We start from the raw sequence: 12,189 nt of genomic DNA, 5'->3' as shown, positions 1-12,189 counted from the left end.
CGCAAGCTACTCGCAGGGAGTGCCAAGCTCCGAGCGCCGAGAGGCGCCTGGGGGACGGCGCGATGGCGCGGGGCTCGGCGCGGTGGGAGGGAAGGGTCCCCCCCTCTGGGGCGGCGCGCGATGGTGCTGGCCGCCGAGGCAGCTGCGGGTTCTGGGTTTGAACTGGCCAACTTGTCCGGGAGGGCAGGGGCGAGTGTCAGGCGGCAGCGAGGGCGAGTGAGTGAGTGCGGCGCGACGCCCCGGGTCCGGTCGTAGGCCGGGATACCTGAGGCATTGGGGAGGGTCCCTGTAGTAATGGCTGGGCGGGGGCGCCCCGACCCCAATTAGGGCTGTGGACGACAACGAGCTGGGGCCGGATGGAATGCCTGGAGGCGTTTGCCAGGGCGTGCGCGGGGATCGGGCGGAGCGCTTCCTGAGCGCTCATCTTGGGAAGAGGGATTAGGAGCCCGAGAATGTCCTGTCCCTTCATGCTGGGCGTCTGTTTCCCCTGATCACAGGCAAGATCAGATTGCAAGGCCACAAGGCCTCCGCCAGCTCCCCCCAGTGGAGGGCGGCCCGGGGGTGCTCTGGCTCCACCCCTTCTGCGCCCGGCATTGGTGGGCCTGGGCTAAGGGGCGGGGCTGGCCTTTTCCCCTGGGACTTGGCTCTCCCCGGCTAGGGTGCGGTTGACCCCGTGTTGGCTGGGGAGAGTGCTGTAGGAAAGCCAGCGCTGCCTCCCAGAGCTCTCACTCGCGTCTCCTTCCCGGTCCCCCTGCGCGCCAGGTGACTCGTGGAGCTGAAGGCATGGTTAAGCAGGTGCTGTACCGGGCACTGGTGTCCACCAAGTGGCTGGCAGAGTCAATCCGGGCAGGCAAGGTGGGACCCAGCCTGCGAGTGCTGGACGGGTCATGGTACTATCCGGGCACGCGCGACGCCCGCAAAGAGTACCAGGAGCGCCATGTGCCGGGCGCTTCCTTCTTCGATATCGAGGAATGCCGGGACACCGCGTCGCCCTACCCAATGATGCTGCCCAGCCCATCGGGCTTCGCCGACTACGTGGGCCGCCTGGGCATCAGCAACGACACACACGTGGTGGTATACGACGGTGACCACCTAGGTTCATTCTATGCTCCGCGGGTCTGGTGGATGTTCCGCGTGTTTGGCCACCGCACTGTGTCTGTGCTCAACGGTGGCTTCCGGAATTGGCTGAAGGAAGGCCACCCGGTGACGTCGGAGCCCACCCGGCCAGAGCCTGCGGTGTTCAAGGCCACCCTGGACCCCTCCCTGCTTAAGACCTATGAGCAGATGCTGGAAAACCTGGAGACCAAGAGGTTCCAGATGGTGGATTCCAGGGCCCAACCCCGCTACCTGGGCATTGAAGATGTGGAGCTGACCGCAGCAGGTGTGTGTCCAGGGGGCAGAGGAAGGAGGGGAGTGGTCCTTGGAGATGCCATGGGGGCATCAGGGACCTTCTCTGAGCTCAACCCTTAGGTCTCCAAGGCAGGCCTCAGTCTTGTTATCTATAAAATAGGAAGGTTCAGCCAGCCCAAAAGGCTTTACAGGATACATGAGTCCTCGTAACTGTGGGCTTGGGCTTATACGTGGCCTGGCATCCACAAGCTGCTGCTGCCAGGCACCTGCCCCCTCATGTGGCTCCGCTGGGCAGAAGCTGCCCAAGGACCCTCCTAGCTTCCTCAGGGCTTCACTGGCCCCTCAGAAACCCTTAGAGACACCAATTGAGCCCTTCCCCAGGGACGCTGCTTTTGTCTGAACACCTTGCCCCGGGGGCCCCAGAGTGGTGTTTGCAAAAGGCGGGCTGGGTTCATAACCTTGGCACGACTGAGCTGTGGCAGCACTGCCCTTATGTGCAGGATCCCTTGATTTTGTTGCACTCTTCTATCCATCAAGGTTGCTTAAGAGACCCGGTCCCCAGCATGGCTCAGTGGTCCCCGCTGAGTGTGGGGCCACCGGGACATCAGCTCAGTAGCACTGTCAGGATTTGAACCCAACACTGCCTTGTTTCAAATTAGCACTCTAAATCAGAATTCACCTTGTCCCAAGCCACCCCCACTTCCCAGGGCTGGGGAGAGGATGTCCACTGGGAGGTGGCTTGTAGGCTGAAGGCCAGGGTCTCCAGAGGGCACCTGCTGAGTTCTAGAAGTTCCAACCACAGGGAAGCTGGGAGGTCTTGCCATTCCTGGGTCCAGGGGCTGGAGTCTTGCTGCGACTGCTCCAGCCTCACCTGTGACTCAGACTTAGGCTGGTCTAAGGCCCTCCAGCTGGCCAGCACCTCCCTGGCGGCTCTCTCTCTCTCTGGTCACCGCCCCCCCTCCTTCCTTGGCGGGCTCTAACTCACCTGCAACATTTTACCCAACTTGTTAAAAAATGTATCTTTCTTTCTGAGCTTGGCAAGAGCAAGAGAAAAGCAGTTTGCTCCCTCTTGGGACTGGCCTACAGATCAGCCTGCCTCCAGACAGAGAGGGGACTGGGGCACACAGGATTGGGGGGAAGGGACAGCTCAACGCCCCAGGGCCAGCGAGGGCAGAGTCAGGGGACCCAGTCCCCAGCATGGCTTTTCCAGGGCGCCTGCTTGTCCTGCGTGGCTTGTTCTCTGAAGGTCTGGGAGATGGAGACTCAAGCTCACTTGGCACCTCTCAGAGAGACACTGTTGGCACAGAATACCACCCGACAAGCCCCTCCTGGCCATGTCGCCTTTTCTTTTTGGGACTTCAGCTGCCATGGGGGAGGAGGGGACGGTGCTGGGAAGTACCACCCTGGAACAAACTGGGACATAAGGGCAAAGGGGGAGTTTGGGGCTGCCAGGCCCGGCCTCCTCACTCCCTGTTTACAGAGGATGCAAGGAGTGGGCAAGCAGCCTGCTCTGCACTTGCTGGGGCTTTCCAAACATTCTTGAGTCTCCAGCCTGTGCCACCCTCTCTGGGTCCCCACTGGAATACCAGGAAACAAAAATCTCACTTAGCACAGCTGCTCCTTGGCGGTGTGACCCCAGTGCTGTGGCTTGGCCTCTGTGGGCTCCCTCACTGTGAACTGAGACACGCCCTAGCAGCCCTCCCTGCCAGGAGCGGCTGGAGGGGGACTTGGAGAAGAGGAAGTAACCCTACAGAGACCGGGGCCACCTGCAACAGTGTCCCCAGTGTGCCACTTCCTCCCTTCGTTCTCTTGAGAGGTGTCTTGGGGACATAGGAGGTTCAGCCAAACATGGGGTCCTCAGCCTGGGGAGGGACCAGGGAGACTCCTTTGGGTTCAGCGGTGCAAACGGAACTGGGTGGCAAGTTCCCTGGAAAGAGGAGTGGGGAAGGAGCTAGACACAGGGCCTGAGATCCACCTGCTGGCCACTTCCTGCCTACATAGGCCATTTCTCCTCTGGCCTCTGTGCCTTCTGGTCCTGTTGTGTGAGGGGTGTGAAGTGGGAGGTAGAGTCCACCTGTTTACCTGCAGGTCCCAGATGGTCTGTGGGAAGGGAATTCATCTATCCATCTCCCAGGTGAGAGGGAGAGGGATGAGAGCAGTGAGGTCTGTAAGCACTCGGCAGACCAATCCTGCAGGATCCATCCCAGGTGGGGGTGGAGGAAGAGAAGCTTGTATAACAGGTGGAGCAACCACAGCTCAAGCTCTATGAACAGGCATCCAAGTGAAGCCCTTCCCAGGGCCACTGCTGTGGGTGGGGTGAGCTGGAAGCAAACCTGGGGTTAGGAGGAAGTCATGGTGCTAGGCATTGCTTGGCTATTGCAATGAACCCCAGGGCCCATGGGCCTGTGTCTCTTCCTGCCAAGCCTGGGGGCGAGATGGGAGGCACAGGTTTGTGTGGGTGGGTGGGGAAGCCCAGAAAGTCCTGGTTGGATTTTCCTGGCTGGAAACTTCCACATCTGTCCTTACTCCCCAAGGTAGGGGTGGTGTGCTGACACAGCAACTTGATCAGCATCTTCCTGGTCAAAGCCAGGATGCCCAAAGTGCAAGAATTGAAGCAGCTATGTCACCCCTTCTTCCAGCCTCTTCCCAGGGAGACTCTGAGTGGTCCAAGAGCCAGGTGTTGGTGTCAGCTCGACCTGACCCCAGTTCATTTTGGCTGTGTGTCCTGGAGCAAGTTCCCTCACCTCCCTGAGTCTGAGAGAACAGCCAAGAAAATGGCCTCTCTGGTTTTGTAAGGGTGGAATGGAACATTCTCAAAAGAAGCTGCTGTTGAGTGCCTGGTGCTAGCAGAAGTTCTGAGTTGGCTGAACTGGGGAGGGACACGTGGGAGCCCTGGCTTCCGGACCCAGCTCGCCTTTGCTCCTCTTGGCTGTCATCCAGGGTTCCTGGCCTCTTTCCTGCACACAGGCGGGCGGTTCCTGCTTATTGAGATTCCCCAGACAAGTCCCAAGCCCTGGGCCAGCCAGCAGGTAGGAGAAGGAGCTGCCAGCTCCCAGGGCTGGCCCCGCGGCGAGCAGGGGAAGCAGTCGTCAAAGCAGAAGAAAGCAGCGCAGCACATTGGCAGGTGCACATTGGGACTTGTGCCCTTCCATCTCCACACAAAGTCCAATGTGCAGGTTCTGGAGGGCACAGCGGCTGGGCCTGGCTGGTAAGGCTGGCACACAACTCTTCTCAGATCCAATTTTTAAAACAAAAAAGGTAAAATCCTAATAGCAACAGTGGTCATCTAGAAGTTGGCACATCTTCACCCTCAGGAGGACCGGGACCTTGCTGCTACGGTTGTGTGCTAACTGTGTTCCCAGGGCCACTAGAGGCTTTCACCTAAGGCACCTGAACTTGGCCTCATACTTGTGACTCGGTGGATGGGGCCATCTCCCATTCTACGGAAGGGAAGATTGAGGCATGGAGGTGCAGGGCCTGCCCAGCTGCTTGTGGCTTCAGTAGTCCCACTGCTACCTCAGACCCTGCGCTGCCCTGAGGCCCAGGTTGAATGGGGGGCTGGGACCATGGCAGAAAGAGGGGCCCTAAGAGAGAGAGCCAAGGCTGTGTTACACCACATCCCCCACTCCCAGAATTCCAAGGGTGCAGGATGCAGGCACTGGAGGGAGTGTGTGTTCAGGGGACATGCCTGGAGCAGGACGGGAGCCTCGGGCTGTGGATGTCACTGGTTCAGGCCATGGGCCACACTCTTGCAGCTTTGGCAGTTGGGGCCCACTAGGTGAGCCTCCATCGGGAAGGACTTGCCTAGAGCCTGCTCCGTGTCATCGAGACCTCCAGGGGGGTTCCCCCTTGCTCCTGTCTGTCATTTGTGCCCTCTGCCCCCTCCCCAGGCCTGCCCTTGGGCCACATCCGTGGCTCACTCAACATGCCCTTCATGGATTTCCTGACGGAAGAAGGCTTCGAGAAGAGCCCGGAAGAGCTCCGCGCCATGTTCCAGGCCAAGCACGTGGACCTCTCGCAGCCCCTTATTGCCACCTGCCACAAGGGAGTCACCGCCTGCCACATTGCCCTGGCTGCCTACCTGTGTGGCAAGCCTGACGTCGCTGTGTATGATGGCTCCTGGTCCGAATGGTGCCTCCGGGCGCCCCCAGAGACCCGGGTGTCAAAGGGCACGGGTGGGAAGGCGTGAGCCAAGAGCCCCTGCCCTGCTCATCATGACCCCGGCCACTGTCATGACCCCTGCCTCAGCTGCAGCTGGTCCAGACCTCCTAGACAAAGGAGATCGATGGCATCTTAGCATTGTGGTACCCAGCTTGCCCACTCCCCACCAACGCTGGAATAAACATGCCCTTTTCTGAGTTGTGTGTTTACCTATTGCTCCATTCCAGGCCCCACTTTCCCCTCCTCTGGGCTCTTTAAGGGCTACAAAGAGAGAAGCCACCATCGCAGCCTCCTCCCTCCTGGGAAGCCTGCTGAGCACAGCAACCCATGATTCGGTTTGTGATGAGGGAGGTGGGCTGTGTCCCAGGCATGCTGGCATCTACCCGGAAGGCAAGGTGGAGAGGGCTCCCTGGAAGCCAGAGGGGTATAGTTGGGCATCATGCCCTCCTGAGGAGGAGCCTAGCCTCTTGGGTGGAGGGTGGGGGACTGGGGGATCAATTGCCCTTTAGAAGGGGGTCCCAGGGTGCTACTTTGAGGCTGTGATGTGCCCATAGGAAAGTCCTCAGCAAGGATGATGGATGGATCTGGGGACCTTTCCCCAACACGGAGAATCAGGAAGCTGCCTCAGGTGCAAGTGACCTGGCTGATGACCCAAGTGGCTGTGTGCTTCAGGTTCCCCAGACGCAGGCTCTCTGAGTCCCTCTGTGGGGCCACAGGGTAAATTCCAGGCTCCACTTGTGGAAGAGGGATCCCCAACTCCTTACTGTCCAGCCTCTCTGAATCCTGGAGGTTGAGGTGTCCTGACCCTTAGCCCTGCTTCAGGACAAGTAGGTACCCAGTAATGCAGAGGAGACTGGCTTAGAGTGTAAAGGCTGAGGTTTGTGGGGGTGGAGGCCGGGGGCAGTCTGAATAGATGGTCCCTCACCTCGCTAGGCAGGACAGCTGCCGCCAGGAAAGGTGAGGCCTGTCTTCCCACTCAAGGAGTGAGGTACACGTCAGGGGGAAGAGGAAGCTGCTGCAGAAGAAACAGCCAGTGCAAAGGCCCTGTGGCAGGACTGGAGCTGCTGTGTTCAGGAAACTGCATCACGGCAGCTGGGACAGCCCTGGGAGAGCGGGAAGAGCTGAGGTCAGAGGCCAGGACACAGTTCAGGCAGAGCCTTGCAGCTAAGTGGAAGGACTTCTGCTTTAACTCTAAGATGCTTGGGGAAACATTTGTTAATTATTTATTTATTGGAAAGGCAGAGAGAGAGAGAGAGATCCTGTCTGCTGCTTAACTTTTCCAAATGTCTGAGGGTCTGGCCAAAATGGGAAACCAGGAACTGGACTAACTTGGCTCGTCACCGGCTTCCTCCCAGGGTGCCCACCTACACAGGAAGCTGGAATGGAAAGTGGAGCCAGGGTTTGAGCCCAGACACTTTACTGTAGTGGGTCTAAACTGCTGTCCCACACAGCCGGCCCAGGGGAGCTTCCAGATGAGACGGAAGGCCCAATGCAGGTCTGCCCAGGACCACTGGGTGGGTGTCCAGCCATGTTGGTGGCTTCTGTCTGCAGCCCAGGGGAAGGGACCCTTTCGGGCACCCCCTGCTTCCGTTTGTCTCCCTGGTCCCTGCGCACCCAGCTCCGACAATCCAGATGGGGCTCTCCTTCCCTTCATACCCACACTCTAAGTGCAGCCATGACTATAGTAAGCTTGTTCCTTGAAGATTACTGAGCTCCTACACATGCCTCAAGACCCAGATTCCAGGAACTCTCCCACTTTGTCCCTAGGCAGGCTGAGCTCTGCTCTCTCTGTGCCTGCGTCCTCCTTGCAGCTCCATGTTGGGCATACGGCCAATCGTGTGGTTCCCTGATGGCTTCATCACCATCTGAGGTCACAATGATCTCCATGGTAACCCCCTTGGAGAGCTGGGGAGGCCGCCCTTCCCCTCCCCCCACCCCACGATTCCCCCAAGCAACAGCTCACTGAGCTTACTCACTGATTCTGCAGCTCGGCTCTGTGCTGCTGGGCCTTCAGCTCACACCAGAGGGCTTCTGGAGCTTTCTGACGCGATGAGAGAGGTTGGGAACTGAGGCTGGTGGGAAGGACATATGTGGTGGGTGGACTGGGACCCTTCCAGGACTCGGGATTGAAACGACTTTCTGCCTATTGCAAGTTGTCTGCCAATGTGGACACTCCAGCCTGCACTTGACCCATTAGCATCATGGAACCTTTCTTTGCAGGTCATACACTGGTACAAGACTTCACTTCTGATGAAGCCAGTTCAGGCTGCCCCTTGGGGTGGGCGCTGGGCACAGGAGCAGGAACGCACTTGCACTGCAGTTGACTTGAGGATGTGTATGTGGCTTCGTTTCAGCTCCACCTGCTGAGTGCCCTATCTCTTGAGAGCCTCAGCCATCCCATCCCTCACTGCCCTGAGCTCCCCACTGGGCCCCCCTGGGGCGAGGCTGATCCACTGCATGTGTGCACCTGCTGTGTAACAAATCATCCCCCAAATGCAAACAGAGCCTGTCATAAGCGGCCGTGTTGCCTGGGCTCCTGAGCAGAACAGGATCTGAGCAGAACACTCACATCAGAATTCAGTTCTGCATGAAGCCCCCTTGGTCAGGAGCCCCTCTCGCCAAATGGGGCTCCCCAAAGGCGGCTTGCAACAGGCAGTCGGCCTCTGCCAGAGCCAGTGGACCAAGAAGAGGGCGTGAGTGCCCACAAGGCACATGTCAGTTCCTTGGGCCATTTGGGAGGTGACATTCCATGTTAGTCAGAAATAAGTCACTCTTAAGGGGAAGAAATTTTAATGGAACAGCAGCAGAGTGCCCAGGGAGCCTCTCCCGACCACCTGCTGGCCCCGTGCAAAACCCATTTACCCTCTCCAAAGTGTTACTCTGGCCACTGCCTGGTTCACGCTCCAAAATCAGGCCACAGACACCAGGCCCTGGCTCAATGGGGCCTGTGAAGTCCAATGATCTTTCCAGAGCTTGTCTAGTAAGCGATGCCAAGACAGGCACAGCACACACACACACACACACACACACACACAGTCACTGGACCACAGCTGTTATGGGGTCCAGCCAGTGGGAGAGCAGGTGCTGGACTGACTGCCCCCAGGGCTGCAGTCATTGGCTGACACAACTCTCAGCCCCGGCCCCCACAGGCTCTTGCTCCTACCCTCTGGGATTCTCATTTTTCCAAACCTTCTGTGGCCCAATGTGCTCTTTGCCCTTTGTGCTGTCACTGCCAGCCCAGCTGACAGTCCTATTGACTCAAGTGTGTTTCCAGACACACCTTTACATCCCTGGGTTCATGCCAAAGGATATACCTTTAAGCTTCCTGGAGGCTTGTCCCGAGTCTTTTTTTTTTTTTTTAATCTATATTTGTTGGAAAGGCAGATCGGATTTACAGAGAGAAGGAGAGACAGATTTTTCATTATCAATCTCCGAATGGCTGCAATAGTTGGAGCTGAGCTGATCTAAATCCAGGAGCCAGGAGCTGCTTCTGGGTCTCTTATATGGGTGCAATGGCCCAAGGCTTTAAGCCATCCTCCATTGCTTTCCAAGGCCATAAGCAGAAAACTCAATTGGAAATTGAGCAGCCAGGATATGAACTGGTATCCATATGGGATCCTGGCCCTTGCCTGAATCTTCACAGAGGACACTGATCCTCAGTTAAAAAAAAAGAAAGGAAAGAAAGAAAAGAAAAAAGAAAATGGAGTATCCAGGACATGAACCAGAGACTATATGGGATGTTGGCATTTGCAAGGGAAGAATTAGCCAATTCAACCATTGCACGGGCCCAAGATGTATTCATTTACTTGAGAATCAGTTTTCAGAGAGAAAAAGTCTTCCCCCTACTGGTTCACTCCCAGGTTGGCTGCAACAACCAAGGCTGTTCTGGTTGGAGACCAGGAGCCAGGAGCTCTAAGTCTTCCACATGGGTTCAGGGTCCCAAGGTTTTGGGCCATCCTCTGTTGTTTTTCCAGGCCATAAGTAGGGAGCTGGGAAATGGAGCAGCTGAGACTTGACCCGACACTCATCTGGGATGCTGGCACCTCAGTGGTGGCTTCACTTTCTATGGCATTGCACCTGGATATCACCCTTCCATGGAGGGTAGATTGGCTGTGTCTCCTGGCTCAGGATCCCCCACAGGGTTGCCTGGGATTTGCTCTCAGGAAGCAGGAGGGGAACCCACTCCCAAGTGTCTAAAGGTGGTATAATTCATGCATGTTTCCATGGACTGTTGGCCATGGGACCTCTGCTCCTTAGATGCTCGGGGGCCCTTGTTACATAGGCTTTTCTGTGGGATGGCTCAAAACATGGCAACCAGTGATGTCATATGTCGAGCCTTCACTGTCACTCCAGGGTCCTACTGCCCAGGAAGACCAGAATTCTAACATAGGGGGTGGAGCCTTAGCAGGCCCGAAGCCGTCTTGGATTCTGATGACATCCCCCAACTTGGAGCTTACTATACATCTGCACATGGCTTGTTCCACTTCCCGTTTCCAGATGAGATAGGTGTGTCCTCGAAAGTTGGGTAAAGAGATAACAGTGCCTTGCAGGGCTGCAAGAATGGCAGCTTGCCTAGGTCTAACCAGCTACCTGCCTGCTCACACCAGCAAACCCAGGAAGGGAACAGGTCACAGGTTCACCCAGGGTAACAAGGCTGCATCTGGGCAGATAAGTGTCCCAAGATGAGTGGTCCATTGGGTTGTGTCAGAAGTGGCACAATCATCAGTTATTAAATGTCCCATCCAACAGAGAGCTCTGCTGGGTGTGCTGTCATGAGAAGGAGACTGATCTAGCCTCCCCATCCCCCATGGGACTATAGACAAGTCACTGCTGTGCACCCTGCTCCCCATCTCCAGGCCTCATCAAACCCTCAGTTCTGCCCTCTTCCTCCTGTCCCTCCCTTGTTCCAAAAGACACTCATCTTGTGGAGACACTTGGGCCCTGAGCCATGGCAGCCTGGGCTCACACTGCAGCATGCTCTTGTCCCTAGCTCCTTCCCTGTTTGTTAAGCTGCTTCTCTTCCTCCACCACTGGGCAATGCACCCTGGAGCCAGGGACCAGCTGGGGCAGTTCTAGTTGGAGGAGAGGATAAGGAGACAAGAGGAGAATGAGGGGAGCCCAGAGTCCCAAGGCCATGTCTGAGCGCATGAGGGTACCTTCTGCACAGAGCCGGGCAGCTGGCCGCAGATCAATCCTCCCCACACCCACCCCTGTTCCCCCTCCTGGTTCCTCTCCCTTCCTCCACCCCTAGCAGAGCTCCAGGTTCATCTTCCCACATGGGGCTCTGTGCGTCATCTGAGATGGTGAGCATGCTGTTTTGTCCACAGGACTGAGCTGGAATTGCCTGTCTGGAGCAAGAGTTCATGGAGCTGGGCCGCCAAGCAGGTAGGGATGGACCAGGGATCATATACGCTCATTGTGGGGCAGGACAGACTTGGGGGTGGGGGGCCTGGTTGCTGCACAGAGAGTGTGGTGTGGCCCGGGGAGGGAAGGGAGCTGGCTGTACTGCAAGAGTAGGGGAGGATTTTAGTGCTAGAACACTGGATCAGATCTCCTTTGAGAAGGTCCCAGGGCCAAGAGGAGGGTAGCTGGGGCTGGATAGTGGGGCAGGGAGGTGTGGTTCAGTGGGGCCGAAGCACATTCCCACTGCAAGTTCCCTCCAGGGACCCCAGTAGCCCATGGGCCAGTTCAATGCTCAGATCCCAGCCTCTGGCGGCAGCTCTGGGGGGCCCAGGAATCTACATTATTAATGAGCACTCCAGTAACTGATACATGACCATGTCTTGACAACTCCGCAGCCTGGCTCACATTTAAGGCTTCCAGATGCAAGGGCAGCAGGGTTGCAATGAGATGCGCGAAGTGCCAGCTGCAAACCTTCATGCATTTGTTCATGCATTCATTCATTCAACAAGCATTCTTCCTTGAGAGTACAGGAGACAATTGCTTCTGCTTGCTTGTCACATATGTGACACCCAGCACACAGTAGGTGCCTTTTCAGGAGATCAGAGATAATCCTGGCTATTTTAACAGCTTGGGACCCTAACCACCCTGGCAAAGGGTGGGGAGAAGAAATCTCCCAAAGACATCACCCAGTGATGGCAGAGTAAGGTGACAGGCTAGAGATATCTGAGCTGACAGCAGCAGCCTTCTCTGAGAAAGGCCCCTGGGGCAGGGGGCAGTGCCCCAGCAGGGCAGTGGCTGGGCCTGCAGGGGCTGGAAGGCTATGGAAGCCCAGTTGCTCCTGACACTTGACTGTCAGCTATAGTAACTCATGACCAAATGTCGGGCGCCTGCGCAGTGAGAATCTCTGACTGAGTAGTCCCAGATACGCTGGTCTCTGAACTGAGAGAAGACATGACTAGATTGCAAGTTAAGTCTTCTAGCTCCCTGGGTTGGCATACACAGCTGGTACCAGAAGAAGGAGAAGTAGGGGTCTTAGGATTCAAATTCAGTGTTTTCTTGGGCAGGCCTCTACTTGCCCTCTCATTAGTTAATTGTCCTCCTCTGTGCACCAACCCAGGTGGGCAAGGCACCCTGGCAAGAGTTGGGGGACGTCCAAGTGAGCGTGTGAGCACCCCACTCAGTGACCCTCAACTAGGAGTGGGAAGCAGGTGGCTGGGGGAGCGGGATGGAGAGAAGCAAGATTGGGAAAATCTGTGGCCAGGAGCGGTGTGGAGC

At 57.0% G+C, this 12,189-nt stretch overlaps 1 protein-coding gene across 2 annotated transcripts; it reads left to right on the top strand.

The window, feature by feature from the left end:
• The first annotated feature begins 156 nt into the window (after window positions 1–156).
• TST (thiosulfate sulfurtransferase) lies at window positions 157–5,708 on the top strand. Of its 2 annotated transcripts, none has more exons than XM_040985618.1 (3): window positions 157–216; window positions 763–1,381; window positions 5,241–5,708. In XM_040985618.1, exons 2-3 carry the CDS (start codon window positions 784–786, stop codon window positions 5,537–5,539), a joined length of 897 nt encoding a protein of 298 aa, XP_040841552.1. In that variant the 5' UTR covers window positions 157–216; window positions 763–783; the 3' UTR covers window positions 5,540–5,708. The 2 variants fall into 2 exon arrangements, with proteins under 2 accessions (XP_040841552.1, XP_040841562.1); XM_040985628.1 differs by having other exon boundaries at window positions 179–220.
• The last annotated feature ends 6,481 nt before the right edge of the window (window positions 5,709–12,189 follow it).

The sequence above is a fragment of the Ochotona curzoniae genome, unplaced genomic scaffold (assembly GCF_017591425.1).
Source record: "Ochotona curzoniae isolate NIBS_2020 unplaced genomic scaffold, NIBS_Ocur_1.0 contig_1014, whole genome shotgun sequence".
Taxonomy (NCBI): domain Eukaryota; kingdom Metazoa; phylum Chordata; class Mammalia; order Lagomorpha; family Ochotonidae; genus Ochotona; species Ochotona curzoniae.
Note: the sequence above shows the minus strand (reverse complement) of the source record. Positions and strands in the feature narration are given on the sequence as shown.

What these genes read in the sequence shown, in the direction of transcription:
- TST (XM_040985618.1), top strand. Translation starts at nt 784, where the DNA reads ATGGTTAAGCAGGTGCTGTACCGGGCACTGGTGTCCACCAAGTGGCTG. An exon ending in TGTGGAGCTGACCGCAGCAG is followed by an intron (nt 1,382 to 5,240) that starts GTGTGTGTCCAG and finishes CCCCCTCCCCAG; the next exon opens with GCCTGCCCTTGGGCCACATC.